At 45.3% G+C, this 17,190-nt stretch overlaps 1 protein-coding gene across 7 annotated transcripts in view; it reads left to right on the top strand.

Moving 5' to 3' along the window:
- SAR1B (secretion associated Ras related GTPase 1B) overlaps nucleotides 1-17,190 on the top strand; it is a 368,801-nt gene that overhangs the window by 284,463 nt on the left and 67,148 nt on the right. For all 7 annotated transcript variants that reach the window (XM_085617978.1, XM_085617982.1, XM_085617979.1 and 4 more), the window contains one exon: nucleotides 1,109-1,174. In XM_085617978.1, coding sequence (XP_085474104.1) covers nucleotides 1,109-1,174 — 66 coding nt within the window. The remainder of the gene's footprint in view (nucleotides 1-1,108; nucleotides 1,175-17,190) is intronic.

Genomic DNA, 17,190 nt, shown 5'->3' with positions numbered 1-17,190 from the left:
GCCAAGCATATCACAACTTTCCTCACCTCCACTAATTTCATGGAGATAAGTCCTCCATGAAAACAGTGGCAGTGAGGGCAGAAAGGGGGCCCTGTGTGCCTCACTCCATGTGGATGCACACAGGGGGCACAACATGTGCCCCCCTGTGTGCATGCACCCCCAATTCCAGCAAGGCATGGACTTCACAATCCATGCCGTACTGAAATCTCCTCTAACGTTCCCATTGCGGTGCACTGATTCATCATTCACTCTCCATCCAACTGTTATATTTGCTGCTTGTCATCAGTGCAGCCTCTGAAAGTCAGGCTGATGTGCTCTGGTGATTTAACCTCAGAATGAAACGGCCCTAGCCGCGGCATTATGAATCCTCTGAGGTCTGCTCATGAGCTTATGGATGCACCCACTGGGAACAGCAGTACTCCAGCCTGGCTGATCTAATATCCCTTGCCAGGATACCTCTGTTATTGTACTGTGTTTTATATGTGGTGTCCTGATGGATGCTTTTTGGCCCTTTAGCGGTTAGTGTTTATAGAAATTCCTAGGGACATTTTTGCTTTAAGATTTGGTTGTCAAATAGCATTTTGTATTAGCACTTCAGCCACTTAACTCCGCTCCAGTATCGTGGCAACTTTCTACTATTCTTAAGACAGGAGTACCAAGGACTGGTAGTGCAAGAGTTACTCCAGTGAGTGACCTTAACTTTTACTTTTTATGTTCTCACTTTTTTGAATACCTCTATGACTTTTTTTTCTCCTTTGCTTCGGTTCCTAATAAATATATATGACTCATTGTATGAAGTCCTATCTTGTATAAAACATTGCATTGTATGATTGTTTTTTCAAATTAATGACTTGAGGCTATTTTGGCAAAAACATCTAAGGAATAAAGCAGGATAAAATGGAGTGGATGTTTTATAAACTGCTGCCAGATAATGACTATTTAATACTTTTATAAATTTATATCACGTTATATTGCTTTCTTATTGTTTACAACCCAAGCACAATGTCTGAATTACCAGTGCACTAGGACCTGAATACATACATGTTAAATAAAGTACGTCTGATGTTTACCTTTTGCATAGACAATTGTGTGTGTCTTTGTGTTTTAGCCTCTGAAGAGCTAACAATTGCTGGCATGACGTTTACCACTTTTGATCTGGGTGGGCACGCTCAAGGTAAGAAACATCATATGTACTATATATGTAAGAGGTGCCTATTTTACGATGAATACTTTGATGTCCACATTTCATGTTATTTCGAATTAATAATCCATTTTTGTGGGGACAGAAACGTTTCATACCACCAGTGTGCTCAAAACCTTTTGTTGGAGAATGGTCTGGTGGAGTGTACGGACCCCGTCCCCATCCTGACTTCCCATTGTGGCACTTGTCCAACTGCATCTTTGTATGGCCCTGCTATCTGGGGAAATATGCTCAAGTGTCCTATTACCTTTTAATCTTGGTGCGCCTTGGCCTTGATGAGTTCGGTTCTGATAATGTTTAATTAAAAAATTAATTCCATAAAACAACATGATTGAAATGATTGAGCTGTTAAAAAGTACATAAATCCTACTATGTACAAAATAACTTATCCAGGACTAGTGCCACCGTACTCTTTTACAATACATTTCATAATATAAAAATGTAGCTCAATTCATAGAATACAATTGATAAAGTGAAATGTACTGGTGTATTAAACAGATCGGTCTAGCACACAACTAGTTTTGCTATTGATCTCACACGAAATTTCCAATACTTACATATGGCCTCTGTAACAGTAATCATGCAGACATACATTTGAAACTTTCTGCTGCCCACTTATAGGAAAAAGCTCCTAATGGCAAAGTTACTAATCTATAATATGGGAATGCCCGCGAGTGTTTGACCATGTCAGTAGTTGTAAGATGCTAAGGGCGCGACCTCTTCATAACAATACACATATTACAGTAAATGTTCAGTTACTTACCAATAATCTAAATTTCTCTGGGTCCATGTGTTCTCCGATAAAATCTTCACTTGCAATTGCAAGATGTAATTTTCACCCTGCAGAACCTCTCTTGCCAACACAAATTAGTTTGTCCAAGATTGCTTCTGTTACCCAGCTAAGATTGCTTCTGTTACCCAGCTATCCATATGAGAAGGAGGAACTACTACGTCATATCTTGTTAATTTTCCCAGCGCTAGACAACCATCAGAATAAGAAACAAAAAATATAATAAATCCCAAACTCTGGGAGGGAAGGTGGAGACTGTATCAAGGAAGGGCTTGACTTGGAGTAGAGAAGATTACTGGGAAGTAACAGGGGCATTTCCTCCTCATCCATCTTCCCCGATCCAGTCCTCAAATCCTCCCGCAACTGAACTTGATTATGAGATAAGAAAGTGTGTGGAGACCTCCATGTAGTAGCACCACAAATATATTTAAGGGAATCCCCTTTGAAGAATGCCCATAACGCCGACATGCCTCTTGTGGATCTACCCTGCACCTGTAGAGGAATAAAAGCATTACACAAATCATAGCTCTTGATAATGGCAGATTTAATCCATCTAGAGATAGTTACCATAGATACTATTACATTAGTTACTGGGGATCCCAAATGTATCAAGTAGGGAGTCCACATGCCAAACACTGGCATAACGAAACTTGAGGGGCCCCTCTGCAAGGATTGTGAAGGGGCCCCCTCCAGAAACAATCAGGAGCTCTACAATCATAGATTTGTGCTGAGGGGGCCCCCTGGAGCCTGGGGGCCCCCCGCACCGCAGAGGCTGCGGTGGCCTGTGTTACGCCACTGCTGGCAAAAGGAAAAGTCATTTCTAAACAAATTGCCACCAAAAAACATTTTCTCTGTGAGGAACTTCAACTCTACAGAACCAATAAGTTCAAAAGGAGGATCAGTCAATGCCTTGAGCACCAAAAGCAAATGCCAAGCAAGCCAACGAATCGCTAGGCACTGTAAAAAGAAGCTATGCAAAAAACCTGAAGCCAAAGGAGTAATGATAGAGACTCCCTCATCCAGAAAAACCTGAACTGCTGCCCATTGGGCTTGACTGGTGGAGACAGCTAAACCCAGGACAAAGCCATCTCACAGAAAATCCCAAATATTCACTGGCTACCAAAGTCTAGGCTGCTGAGTTTTAGAAATACACCAATGCACAAAGTTGCACATATGGCGACTATACACCTCTCAAATGGATGGATGTCTAGAGAGTTAACTAGAATCCTCCTCCTCTTTTCAATTGCCCTGCACCATGAGAATTACCCATTCAGCAACCACACCCCATATTCTTGTGGCTGAGAGAGTCCTGTGATAGACTTGGCTTAATTAAAGTGGAGGAATGAAAAATAAATAACCTGGGTGGGGATATTCCCGACTGAATGATGTGATGAAAGCATGGCTTCCTTAATCACCCCAGCACCACAAACAGAACCCTGGTGTGATCTTTCCGAGTCTTCTGAGGTACTCAGGGAAGTAGATGAAAAAGGGGCGAGGTAATTAAGAAGACCCTGAGTCCAAGTTATCTGACCATGAGCAGATTTCTTGGGCAAGGAGAAAGAGAGAGGGAACCATCCCACTCTGCCGATTTCAGTAGACTCTCACCGCCTGGTTGTCTGTATAAATGATACCCGTCTGATTCCTGGTCATGGGGAGGAAGAATAACAGGTTTGCTCTCACTGCCGCTAACTTCCTTAAAAAATATGATTCATGCGAGCCCCACCTGTCCTGAGCTTTGACTGATCCCAGGACTGCCACCAATCCATCCCCCCTCTCTTGCCGGCATCTGTACAAATGATGACTTTGCGGCATCTGTATAAATGATGACTTGTGGGGGCTGATTAATTTGGTACCCCTCCTCAGGCTAGACGGAGAGCACCACCATTGTAGATCCATCTTTATTACTAGCTTACCGGAACCAACGACTCGTAATTCTCCGAGATAGGATCCCAGTGAACCAGAAGATGATACACCAAAGGGTACAAGTGCAGCCTGCTCTAAGTAGCAAGAGCTGAAACCACCTCCCTTTGGCTCCCGAGCCACATCTTCACTGACACTTCTCCAAAAGCTGTGACAGATGATGTACTAATCTGTCCCGTCTCTTGGGGGAGTGGGAAACTTCTCTTACACTCATGCAGAAGATAGCTCCAATGAACTCTAGTGTATGTGTTGAATGAAGGTGGGATGTTTGGAAATTTAGGAGGCATCTAAAATTCTGAAGGAGACAACACACCTCTTTAACATCTTCCTCTGCCTTAAGAAAAGAAGAGGAGGCAATTAACCAGTCACTTAGATAAGGATACAACTGAATACCTGGACTATGTAAAATACCCACTAGAGGAGTCAAGACCTTTGAGGAAACTTGTGGGGCTGAAGTCAGACTAAAAGGAAGGACTCAAAGCTGGTAGTGGTGGCCTCCCACTGGGAATTGTAGAAACTTCTGATGTGGTGGAAGTATTGGAAAATGAAGATATGCATCCCGCATATGCAGTGATTCCAGGTAGTCTCCTTGCTGCACCATTGGGAATATGCTCTGCAGAGTCGGCATCTTGAAAGTCTAATGTACTAGATAACGGTTGAGACTTTTGAGATCTAGTAATGGTCGAACGTCTTCTGACATTTTTAGACACAAATATTTTGTAATAATATCTATGGCCCTGCTCCTGAGAAGGAACTGGAGCAATTGCTGCTTTGAGGAGGAGCTTTTGAATACAGTCCAAAAGTGCTTGTCACCGTTGGGAACTGCTTGGTAGAGGAGTTGGAAGCAAGAAGGCAGGATTTGTGAAAATTCTAGGCTGCAACCTTCCGTCACCACACAGACTACCCATTAATCTGGGACCAATCTCTTCCAGATCTTCTGAAAGCAAAACAGGCGACCCACAAACAGCATCTCCTGGCAATAGTTATGCTTGGAGGGGTGGGGTTGTTGAAGGCTGATTGGGAGTGGATTTTTTTTAATTCGGAGCCCACCGGCCCCGATCTCTTCATTGAAATGGTTGTGAGGACCCCTTTGTGCCCCCAGCAGAAAAGCTATTCCTTAACCAAAACATCTACCTCTGGAAAAAGTTTTAACTGGGGTGTGGTGCTAGAGGCACTCCCATGTATTGAGACCACGTGATGAACTTTGACTAGCATTATTTTAATTGCCATTTGGTGTTTTACTCTATCCTAGCTTGAATGTACGACATCATGTTTCCTGCATGTGCCTTTTTCCTTGAAGATTTTTTTTGTGTCTCTTTGTAGTTTTAGAGTGGGAGCACTTTCACAGAGTAAAACAGCCTTGCCAGGAACAGGACGTGTGGGATGTGCATTTGAAAGCATGAGAGAGAGAGAGTGGAATGTACTTCTTGGTCTCGGAGTGTAGTGTTATATGCAGTGGTGCTCAAATGTGTATTATGTTCTATATTGGAAGATGGTGTGTGATGCTATAGGCAGTGGTGCACAAATGTGCATTGTGTTGTACATTGGGTAGTATTATGAAGTTCTTACTATTGGCTTTGACATGCCCTCATGCCATCTTCCGTTCTGAATCTGTCTAGCTTGAGCTTTGCGCACAGGCAGGCCCCCTGATTACTCAAGTTGTTTAGGCTATTCACGTTCAAGGTTGGAGACTTTTGTAAGCTTCGTTTAGATAAAGGACTGAAACATGTGAGAGCACAGAAGGAACGTGCCTTTGGAATGCTTGCAGGGAGAGTGGCCAGCTCCAGTAAGTTTCCTTGGCGCAGAGGAGGGCCTCTTGGAAACTTCTAGTGTGCTTTGAGATTATAAAGCTGTGGTTTGTTGACTTGGAAACCGGGATTTTGTTTGGAATCTGAATGGGGACGGACACGTCTACTTCAGTGCAGCAGCAGTTCCTGGCTTGCTGAGTCTCTTGACCCCGGCTGTGAATCCCCCAGTCTGGAGTGGGCCAAGATGCAGTGTTTGCAGCCGGTGATGTTTTCTTTTTGATTATTGACATTGTGATGTGTCTGTGTGCACATTCAAGTCTACAGTGGTTATAATCATCTGAGGTGTTTTCATTGTGATATGTGAGTGTGTCTGTGTGCACATTTAAGTCTTTAGTGGTTATGATCATCTGATGTATTTAGTATATATATCTTTCTTTTTTCTTGCAGTGGATGCCATTATATTATTATCAGCTCATATTCTGTTTCATGTATTGTATTCCATGCATTTAACAGTTGCATTTGCCTACTTATAAGTGTGATATTATTTGGGAGGGAGAAGTAATACACTGGGGTCAAGAGGTTTTTGTTTCCTACTGTTTTCTTTCTCATGAATTTTACCCTGCGTCAGCCTTCATATACCTCACTCAAAGGTGATGGCAGGCCTAAATCTCCACTCCTGAGGCCACAGTAGAGGCACACAAGTTGTCGGACAAGTCAGAGAGAAAATGTACTTGCTATTCCATGATAATTAGGAGAGAAGGACAGTCATGACCCTCAGACATGCGAGCCACAAAGGCCTGAAAATCATAGAAGAGCAACAGCACCATGTATATGGTGTATACGTGTTTGCCCTAAATGAACAATTAGAAGCTTCTTATGTTTGCTTAACTGCACCATCCACTTTCTTGTTAACGGGATCCTGAGGTGGTGCATCTTTTGGAATTACATTCCCCTGTGGAGTAAGACTTGCTATCAGGTTATCTACTTTGACAACCACTGGAAATTGCTCCAAGACCTTGTCCACTGGATATTTATTTGCTTGGAATCTCCAAAAAGCAGTCTTATCAACTTCCTTCCATTCAGGCTACAGATACAATCGGAAAGCCTCATGTAAAGAAAGTGATTCTGGCGCAATGTGCTGATATTGTGTCGAAAAGTAACCTTCTTCAGGAGTGGAATCTAGAGGAGGCAAATTTAGGTTTTCCCATAAAGTTCTGAAGCACCTCTGAAAGTTCAGGACCCTGTACAAAGCGCCCCTTCCTACCCTCCTCCTCCATATCTGTATCAGGATCTGTAAAATCTTCCATCCCGGTAACCTTGACTGGAAATGGTCCTTCGCTGGCTTGGAAAGCAGCTTTCGCTGCCAGCTGAATCAAAAGCTTAATTGCATTAAGTGAAGGAGGCTCATTGGAGTGAGCAGACACATTCCCAGCTGCTTCTTCCATCTCAGCAAAACGTGTGCAATACAGCAGCTTAACTAGAAAACATTCATAGAACCATGTGTCACAAACCAAAACTGGCCAATGCTTCCTGCATCAGCCAGCGTCTAAGCAACCGAACTCTCGCTGTTGCTTCAGCGTGAAGATGGCTTGCGACGCACAATCTTAGATCAGGCACCACTTCTTGATAAACCATTTGCAAATGTTTTGTGCTCTGCACCAAATGTATGCCATCCAATAAAAATGCAGCTTAAATTATGAGGAAACACCACATACAGGACTGAATATCCCACAGATTCAAGCAAAAAAAGTTTTCTATAGCAAATCTTCCACTGTAAAAAGAAAAACAGCATTATATTACAGTCACCTTTCCCACTTACGTGTGTCAGCTAGGGTGTCACGGTGCAGAAATAGAAAAACAGGATATGACATAGTAGTTCCTCCTTGCTACAGAGATGGCTGGGTAGTGGCAACCATCTTGAAGGAACTAGGGAACAGGTTCTGCAGAACGTAGGTTAACATATTGCTTGTGGATCGGGGAATACGGACGAGGAGGTATTGAGAACTACACTCATTGGGGTCAGAAATAGTATGGTTATTAACCGTTGTTAATTATTTCACATTTTATTTTTGGCGTGTCATCTGCATTGTAGATATTGGAAAATAGATGGCCAGGGGACTCTACCTCATACTTCATCGTCATGCTGTAAACTTTACAATGAACCACTGTAACTTGAGGTGTATTGTGATCATTGCTTCTCACAAGCATCAGTTCCGTATCCTCCTTCATGGAGGAAGTTTAAATGCACCCATCAGCATTTCTAGAGTCCGCTTCCAAGTGTCATCTCTGTCACTCACATTCAACATAGTGTTGTGCCATAGCTTTATGAACCACTCACAACACGGACTCTATATTTGCCCTACTTACCCCATCAATGTGATCATCCCAAGACAGGTGACCTTCCAAGACTGTCCTTTGGCCAGAATGCCTAGTAAAATAGTATTCATTATTGTAAACACTTCCATACGGCCCATTCATACAATGCGCACCATAATGTCCCTATCACTGACGGGTGCTAAGGTCAGATACGCCCGCACCTTCATGGCTTCATGTAGGGAATGTAGAAGACCACCTTTGTGTCATTCTGTTTAGTCTATGTCAGTCATACATTGCATTTCCTTTATGATTTTGGGCTCGTTGCTGTTGGGTGCAGTAAGGCCCTACCTGTGATGGTGCTGCCATGCAAAGCCATTCAATGAAAATAGGGGCTAGGACCTGCAACTCATGTAAAAAACATTCAATTGTTTCCAGGTCTCTCACTAAAAGGGATCTCATCAACAGCCGAAGCAGATTTCGAGAGACTGGCACATGGAATCACTTCTGGGTCCCCCCTCGACCCACTGCCCCCTAAAACCTGGGAAGCGTGCGGAACTGAACTATTCCACACCCTCCGCAGGATCTGTAACCAATCTCTGGGCTGTGGATTTGTCCCCACCCCCTGGAAGCAAGCACTCATCACCCCACTGCTAAAAAACCCTCTTTGAACCCCGAGTGTCTATCCAATTTTCGACCTATATCGCTCCTACCCTTTCCAGCCAAAGTGGTGGAACGCTGGGTTAGCTCCTGTCTTTCGACACAACTTGAGCAGAATCACATCTTGGACGACTTCCAATTCGGTTTTCGCCCAGCCCATGGCACCGAAACGGCGGTACTTACAACCATGGAAGAACTTCGGATGCGTGCAGACAGGGGCCACTCAGTAGCCTTGATCCTATTGGACCTGTCTGCCGCATTCGATACGGTTAACCATGTGATTCTGCTGAAGAGACTCAGAGAGGCAGGGGTCGACGGCACCGCCCTGCTATGGTTCCACTCATACTTGAGAGATAGGAAACAGGCTGTATCCCTCCACCCTTTTCAATCCGCTTTTTCCCCAGTACCTCACGGTGTACCCCAGGGCTCGTCCATTAGCCGATCCTTTTTAACGTTTATCTAAAACCACTGATCACGTTAATCAAATCCCACAGATTGAAAACGGTAAACTACGCGGACGACACCCAGCTCATCCTCTCCTGGGAGGGGGAGGATTCAATTCCCATGGATTCGTTCCATGATTGCTTAAGAGACACAGCCGGCTGGCTGCACATGAATTCCCTGCAATTCAATTCTTCCAAGACCGAGGTCCTGTTCTGTTCTGGGAGCCGGATTCCTCGTCTATTCCCTGCAGAATTCTGGCCCCCGGAAAACCCAGAAAAACCACAGCCGGTCACTTGTGTCCACAATCTGGGTGTTATGCTAAACAACAACCTCAGCATGGAAACGCAGGTAACCAAAACAGTCTCTACTTGCTCGGCCCTACTGCGTTCTTTACGTAAAATCATGCCACTACTCCCCGCCCAGGCCCGAGCACTAATAGTCAGGTGCACTATCCTTAGTCGCCTTGACTATTGTAATGCTCTTTTGCTTGAGTCCCCAGCTGTTCTACTGGACAGACTCCAAAGAGTCCAGTCGGCTGCAGCCAAACTGGCCCTTGGTTGGACCAGAAGATCCTCGGCAACAGCAGCCTTAGCCGAATTACATTGGCTCCCTTTGAAGCAGCGAATTGCTTTTAAAGCACTTTGCCTTGTCTTCAAGGCACTACATGGAACGGGCCCCAGATCCCTACAAAAATAGTTTTCCTGGTACACCCCCACCAGAACTCTCCGATCCACCTCAGCCTGCCTTGTGGTGGTACCAAGATTTAACAAGGTAAGGACCGGGGGAAGATCCTTCAAAGTGGCTGCCGCCAAACTTTGGAATAGTTTGCCGGTCGACATTCGCCAAATTCCAAAACTCCTGCCTTTCAGAAAGCGAATCAAAACCTGGCTCTTCCCCAGTCCCGTTCACTGCTAACTCCCTAATTAAGCCTCCCGTCTCTTTCCTTCTTAAGGAGTGAGCTTCAGCGCCAGGATACCTGCCAGGTGACAGCTGCGCTCTACAAATGTTTTAAATAAAATAAATAAAATTTTACCTCTTGCCTTTACTCCTCTTCCGCTTATACAATGCGACTTCCCCGGCGCGACACTCGCCGTCAACAACATGTTTTCCTTTCAATCTTTTTGCCCAGTTTCTAAATTCCTTTATCATTATCACTGAGAGACCTACCTGTTGAATTCCTGCGATAGTCACTGCGTGTTAGCTAAGCTCATTCTGTATTTGCACCCGGCCGCCAGGCCTGCCAATGTAAGCGTTAGCTGTTAGTCTCATGAGCTGCAGCCTTTTGTCAACAATTGGCAGCGCACCATACAGGAGTAAACAGACAGCGATAGGTACTCCTTCCCTGTGGCAGTGCCACGGGGTCGGATATGGAACAAAAAATAGGCCCGGGCACACCAAAAACAGTGGCCCTCGTTCACGGATCGTTGCCTTTCATGAAGCATTCCTAGATGAATAGCAGGGATCTCTATTTTGCAAATATTTGTGGTAAATTAAGCATTGTAAAGTCTATAAGAGCCAGTAACTGTGGCCAAGACTAGAAACACTGCAGCTTTGAAAACGAAATTCTAACGTACTGTGTCAATGCCTTGCACAACAAAGTGCGATACCCCATCCCAATTAACTATATCTGTGACTCTGGTTATTTATCACAGAAAACTAGTCCAAAGCTAAGATGGAAGGGTTGAGGTCAGCCTGCGTTGGTCAGTCCTCGGGGGAGGGGAGTGCGTTTGATAGGGGTATAAGATGGACCTGTCAAGTTGGTTCTCTGCCCTATGATCCTCCTGGCTTGGCAGAGTTACAGAAAACAAAGGGCCGGGTGACCCGGAGTACAAGAATGGACATTCATTTCTCACATGGACCAGATGCTTATATGTTAACCTCAGTGATGGAGGAGCGTCGCCCCACTGCTTTTCACTGTGTAAAAAAGGAAAAACAAAATGATAATAACTTGTTGTTAATATCATTTTATTTGTTCCTGCTACAGCGTCTAGTAGGGGCAGGGCACCTCTGCTCTCAGAGCAGGGGGGAGGAGTGGTCGGCCCTCTGTGAGTGCACAATGACTGATTGACAGTCATGCATACTTTGCATTTTCTCCACCCAGGCTGCATTACGGCCTGGGTGGAGAACATGGCCAGGCTCCCATTCCCTGGCTGAGCACCGAACTACGGCGCTCAGACCAATCACAACGCTGTATTGCAGCAGTGTGATTGGCTATGGTGAGCCTGGGAGCTCGGGTGCTTCCTGTTTGCACAGAAGAAGCCAGGAAGAGGATAGAGGAGTGGCGTCGGCCGGCCTGTGTCATTTTTTTCCCTCCCCGCCTTACTGCTGCTTCCCTGGAGCAGCCGCCACTAGTTAACCTTTAAGAAATGGGAGCACACAAAAACAGCCAAAAGCTGACGTTGTTCAGCATCTTGTGAGCCAAATAGTACCAAAATAAAGTAATAACAAGCATTGATAAGGCCATTTCTTTTTGTGTTTAGAGATAAATATTTTGTCATGCAAAAGCAACATTTTATGTACAAAACAATGTCTAACAAGCAGCTTCCTATCATTGTAGGAAAGACACAGTAAAGATGACTCGATGAATGCTGCTTAGTGGACCAGTGCATAATATTAAAACATATGCACATACTGCTTGAGAGTGTAGCTTTCATAGCTAAACATTTGTAATCACAAATAAATCCCTCTCCGTCTTCACTGGTTCTCTTGCTGTAGTAGTAAAAATGAAAGCACTTCTCTGAGGATTTTAACTGTAATACTGAGTTAAATAAAGTAGTTTGTGCTTAATTCACTTTACATGCCTTGTTACTCCTTTCTGTCGCAGGTTAGATTTTAAGCTCAGCTGATTAAGCAAAATAGAAAGGATGGCGATGTATTGAGTCTGTTCTCAGCTAAATGTAAAGGTGAGGGAGAAGGGAAGTAGAGACAGAGATGATGTAGAGAACTTTGTGAGACAAAGAGACACATAAGGTAGAAAGCGAATGGTGAGGTGGCCAGAAAGATATTCAGAGGAAGGAAGAGGAAAAGGCGCAAAGAAAAAGGGAGGAAGCATGATAGATAAGATTTTGGAAAGAGGTAGAAAGGTAGATATGTAGAGAGGGCTAGAAACAGGTATAATGAAATGTGAAGGGAGTGGTGGGGTACAAAGAGGGGTGAGGTGGACAGAAAGGTAACGTAGAAAGTGGATTTGGCTGTAGAGAACTAGAGATGGAGAGCTGTAGAGATACACAGGCAAAGGGATGAGGTAGAAGTATGGAGAAGTGCAAGCTAGAGACAGCGGTAAGGTAGGAAGTGGGGCAGAATGAGAAGTAAGATAGAGAAAGATAGGTGAGGTTAAGTGGACAGCGAGATAAAGAGAAAAGTCAATTAATGGGCTAAACCTTAGAAAAATATTTGTTTAGAAAAGAGGTGACGTAGAGAGATCGAGGTGAGGTGGAGAAAGAGAGGGGAGATTGATAAAGAGGAAGAATGCAGTGTGAAGAAAAGCCATGTGAAAAGGAAGAGCCAGAGAATGTGTGCTGAAAGGTGGCCAGGAGAGAGATGAAAGACAGAGAGAAAAGGTAATGATAGTCTGAAAAGACGGTAAGAGGTAGAGAAAGAGTTCGTTATAGAGGACTAGGGTTGTGAGAGAAGTGACGTAGAGAGAATAGAGGTAGAATGAAGTGGACAGGTGAGACTGATCATAGTGAGAGAGAGTGAAATGTAGGGGAAGATTGCTGAGGTAGTGTATAAGGTGTGACATAGAGAGAGAGATAATGAAGAGATTGCTGAGGTAGAGAGAGGTGGCGCATAGATATAAAGTCCTGAGGCAAATAAATAGATGTTGAAAGATAGTTAAAGAAGTTGGAGGAGATAGACAGGGCAGTGAGATGAAAGGACTGTGAGGTGCTGAGAAAGGGGTGAGGTAGAGATGGGGTGAGGCGGAAGAGATGTGGAGGTAGACACCGACAGTAGGAGAAATGGAGGTTGAGACAGGTGTTAGATGTATTTGAAAGAAGGAGGTGAGGTGGCCAGAAATGTGGTATAAAAGACTAAAATAGAGATTACGGATTAGGTACACAGAGGTGTAGAGATTAGTGGAAAGAGAAGAAAATGAAAGGGGTGAGGTAGAAGAGCTGGGGTCACATAAAGTTAGATGTCTGCAACAGAAAAATAGGTATGGCAAAGAAATTGCGGTAGAGAATAAAAAAAAAGGTTACCTAAAGGTAGTCAGAGAGAGGGGTAGGTTGATATTTATTTATATGAAGTTTTATATAGCGCAAACATGACCCGTTAGGGTATCAGAGCGCTTTACAAGGAAAGGTACGTTACAAACATGAAGGCATGGGCAAAGTACAGGGATGGGGGATAGGGAAAAGTCAATAGTGGGACAAAGCCGTGGCTATATACAAGAGTCAATACAGTTCCAAAATCAGCGATGACTTGAGTACAATAGGGCACAAGGAGAAGATATATATAATAAATGGTACAGATCCAAGTTAAGGATTGGGTGGGCAGAATACAGGGATGGGGGTTGGGGAAATGACAAAAGTACGGCAAAGCCGTGGTTCTGGGCGAGATATGCCGGGGAGTTTGTGTACAAGACTTTGTGAGTGATGCAGGCCAGCTTGAGATGAATTCTGCCTTCAAGGGGAAGCCAGTTCAAGGCATTCAGGTGGGGAGAGATATGGTCAAATTTTTTTGAACCGGATAAGCGCGTGGCTGCTGCGTTGCGGCAAGCTTTTAGGGGGCAGTCGAAGTCTTAGGCAGGCCAGATAGTGTGGAGCAGCCATATTCGATTCTGGAGATTACTAACGCCTACACAGCGGTTTTTAGGTCGGCAGTTCCAAGGAAGGATTTTAGTTTTCTCAAGTAGCTCAGATGGAATCTGGCAGTTTTGGCCATCGCGTTGATGTGTTCAATCATATTCAGGTTGCGTTCCAAAATAATCCCAAGAGATTTGGCGGAATCCACAATGGTAGGGGTGCAGTTTAGTGCTGTGATGAGTTAGTCCATTCAAGGATGTCTGCAATTTGTTTGGGGGGAGATGAGAAGAAACTCAGTTTTTTGGGCATTCAGTTTGAGCTGGTTGTTGGCAAGCCAATGGACAGTCAGTTTCAGAGCATCATTTAGATGGGTGATCTCCTCAAGAGAGGAGATTTTACTGTTGGTCTGGGTATCGTCTGCATACATGTGGAAGGAGATGTTGGCCGAGTGGAGAATTTCAGCAAAAGGTTCGAGTTAGAGATTGAAGAGGGTAGGGGACAGAGTGGAGCCTTGCGGGAAACTGATGGAGATCAGGGAGGGAGCATATATGTTGTTGTTGACAAGGAATCTCTGTGTGCGGTTATGGAGGAAGGAACCAAACAATTTGATTGACGGTACCTCCTAAGCCCATCCTGTGTTCGAGCCGTTCAAGGAGTTTCTCGTGGTTGACCGTGTTGAATGCCGAAGAGAGATCCAGAAGGATCAGAAAACATGTTTTGCCTTGGTCAAGGGCTAAGAGAGCTTCGTCAACGATGTGAAGAATAGTAGTTTCAGTGCTGTTCCCAGGTCTGAACCCAGATTGGAATTCATCGAGTAGATTGATATTGGCGATGTGGTGGCTTAGTTTTAGCTACACACATTTCTCCAGTACTTTCGCGAGAAGAGGGATATTCAAGATGGGTCTGAATTTCGGGATTCAGAGTGGGTTTTTTTAGGATGGGGATGACTTGCCCAGTTGTCAGAGAGTCGGGTATGGTCCCTTGGAGAAGGGAAGCATTGATAATGGTAGTCCAGATGGGAGCGATGAGTGACGTGGTCACTGCCAAGCAGTTGGCGGGGAGGGGGACGTTAAAGTGGGTTTTCTGTTTTAAGGAGGATAGAATTTTTGAGATGGAATGGTCATCATAAAGATCGAAATTGGACCAGTGAGCCTTGTTTTTGGGTGTTGCTTGGTGGGGACGAGAGGATAGAAAGGTCCCAGACGGAGAAGGAGGGGAGCTCGAAGAGGCCTTGATTTCATTACCCAGCGAGTTGATTTTGGTTGCGAAGAAGGAGGAGAACTCATCGCAGGTGATTGGGGATTTGGTGGTTTCTTTTGATGATTTCGCTAGTTTGTTTGATTGAAGTTTGACTCTTTCAAAAAGTTTGCGTGGTCTGTTCTTGGCATTTTCCAGCTCAGAATTGAAGAACTCTTTTTTGGACAAAAGGATATTCTTGTACGTATTTCTGGCCTGACGGAGGAGTTTAAGGTGGGAGGCTGAGAGGTGCTGTCTACAGTTCCTTTCTTTCAGGCGGAGAGCTCTCCTTTCGTCATTGAGGGGTCTGCTGAACCAAGGGTTTTTGTCTTTGATTTGGGACCTTTTGAACTTAAGCGGGGCCAGATCGTCCAAAATGATAGTCATATTCGAGTTGTAGTGATCTGTGAGGTCGTTGACCTTAGATAGGTTCGGGGGCGGGGGAGAAGCTCATTCTCGCAGCGGGCAGTCAGTTTCTCGAGGTCCAGGCTCTTAGAGTCTCTGAGCCAGCGTTTTGGTTTCACCGTATTCCCAGGTTTTTTCAGGCGGTGGTCAGGTATAGTGAAGGTGATGATGTGGTGGTCTGACCAATCACATGGCTCTATTGAGTTCAGCTTGACCGCCAAAGCCTTAGCGATAATCCAGTCCAAAGTAGCTCCTTTTGTGTGGGTAGGCAAGGTGCAGGCCTGTGTGAGTGATTGATCGGCAAGGAAAACTTTGACAGCGTTGACCTGGGAGTTATTGGGGTCGTTCCAGTGCATATTAAAGTCACAGAGGAAAATGTCATTGGAGTGAGGCGAGACCTTAGCAGTGATGCTTTCCATGAGGAGGTCCGAGGAAGTGTCATTCCTGCCTGGGGGATGGTAGAAGATGTGCAGTTTGCATAGCTGAGAAGTGGTACTACTAATGGAGAGGGCAAGATATTCTCAAGAATCTATAGGCTCAGCGTGGAGTTCTGTGACGAAGAGGTCTGAGCGGTAGATGCAAGCAATGCCTTCCCCCTTCTTAATTTGTTTGTCAAGTCTGGTGATGTTATAGTTGGGCGGGACCAATAGGTCAAGGTGCGGTGATGAGGATTCATTGAGCCATGACTCGGTTAGGATTGCTACATCAGTGTTGTGGTTAAGAATGATGGCGGCGATGTCGAGGCGTGTCTCGCAGCTGACCGGCAGTTAAGAAGGAGGCCGGAGAGTTGGTCATCAGAACAAATGTTGTAAGGAGGGGAAGTTAAGGGAACTTTTGTTAAGTTGTTCATGTTTACCCCTCTGTTACAGAGGGATGATAACCTGGTTGTGTTGATTGCAATAGTAGGAATCAGGCAGTCACCTTCCTTGTCAGGAGGACAGGGGTCGTCAGGGGGGCTCAAGTATGGTGAGAGGAGGGTTAGGGTCTCCTCCTCAGAGAGGTGATTAGGAAGTTTGCGAGGGCGAAGGTGTTGGCTGGCCAGCGGCATGGGCAGGAGAGTGGGTGAGGTGAGAGAGGGGGGACAGAGTTAGGAGAGGGCTTGGAGGTGGCGATAGAGTGTTCAGTGAGGAGAAGGATGTTCTTCAGATCAGATAGGGATTTCTGGATTCTCTGAACTATGATGGATGCTCTGGTGTTCAGGGTTTCAAAGTCCAAGGGTAAGGGTTGAGCTTGCGGGCAGGGGACCCGGGAGTTAGCACAGGGGCTTTTGGCGAGTGCGTGAGGCCAGGCGAGGGAGCTCGACCTCTCTACGGTTGGGTTACCGGGAGGCCGGGAGAGAGGAGGGCTAGGCAATGTCTGAGAGGAGGGGGATCCGTTAATGTTGCGGGGAAGGGTCGGTGAACTGAGGGTGAGGTGATTGTTAGTTGGTGGGCGAGAGGGAAGGAGTGAGGTTGGCTAGCGGGGGTGGAGACGAAAACCTAGTGGCTGATGCTAGAGGTTGGGGGGGGGGGAGGAGGGAAGATCTCTGAACACCGTAGGGGAAAGTCTGTCTCTAGATTTGGGCTGAGTGGGGAGCACGATGGGGGTTTTGTGCCAATCCGACCAGAGGGAGGGAGAGAGAGTGTGGATGAAGAAGAAGCAGCAACATTAGGAGGTCTAGGTGGGAGGCCCTTACTCTTGTGATTGGAGTTGAGTGGACCGGCGGTGCGAAGGGAGTCATGGGGTGAC

The sequence above is a fragment of the Triturus cristatus genome, chromosome 7 (genome assembly GCF_964204655.1).
Source record: "Triturus cristatus chromosome 7, aTriCri1.1, whole genome shotgun sequence".
NCBI lineage: Eukaryota > Metazoa > Chordata > Amphibia > Caudata > Salamandridae > Triturus > Triturus cristatus.
Note: the sequence above shows the minus strand (reverse complement) of the source record. Positions and strands in the feature narration are given on the sequence as shown.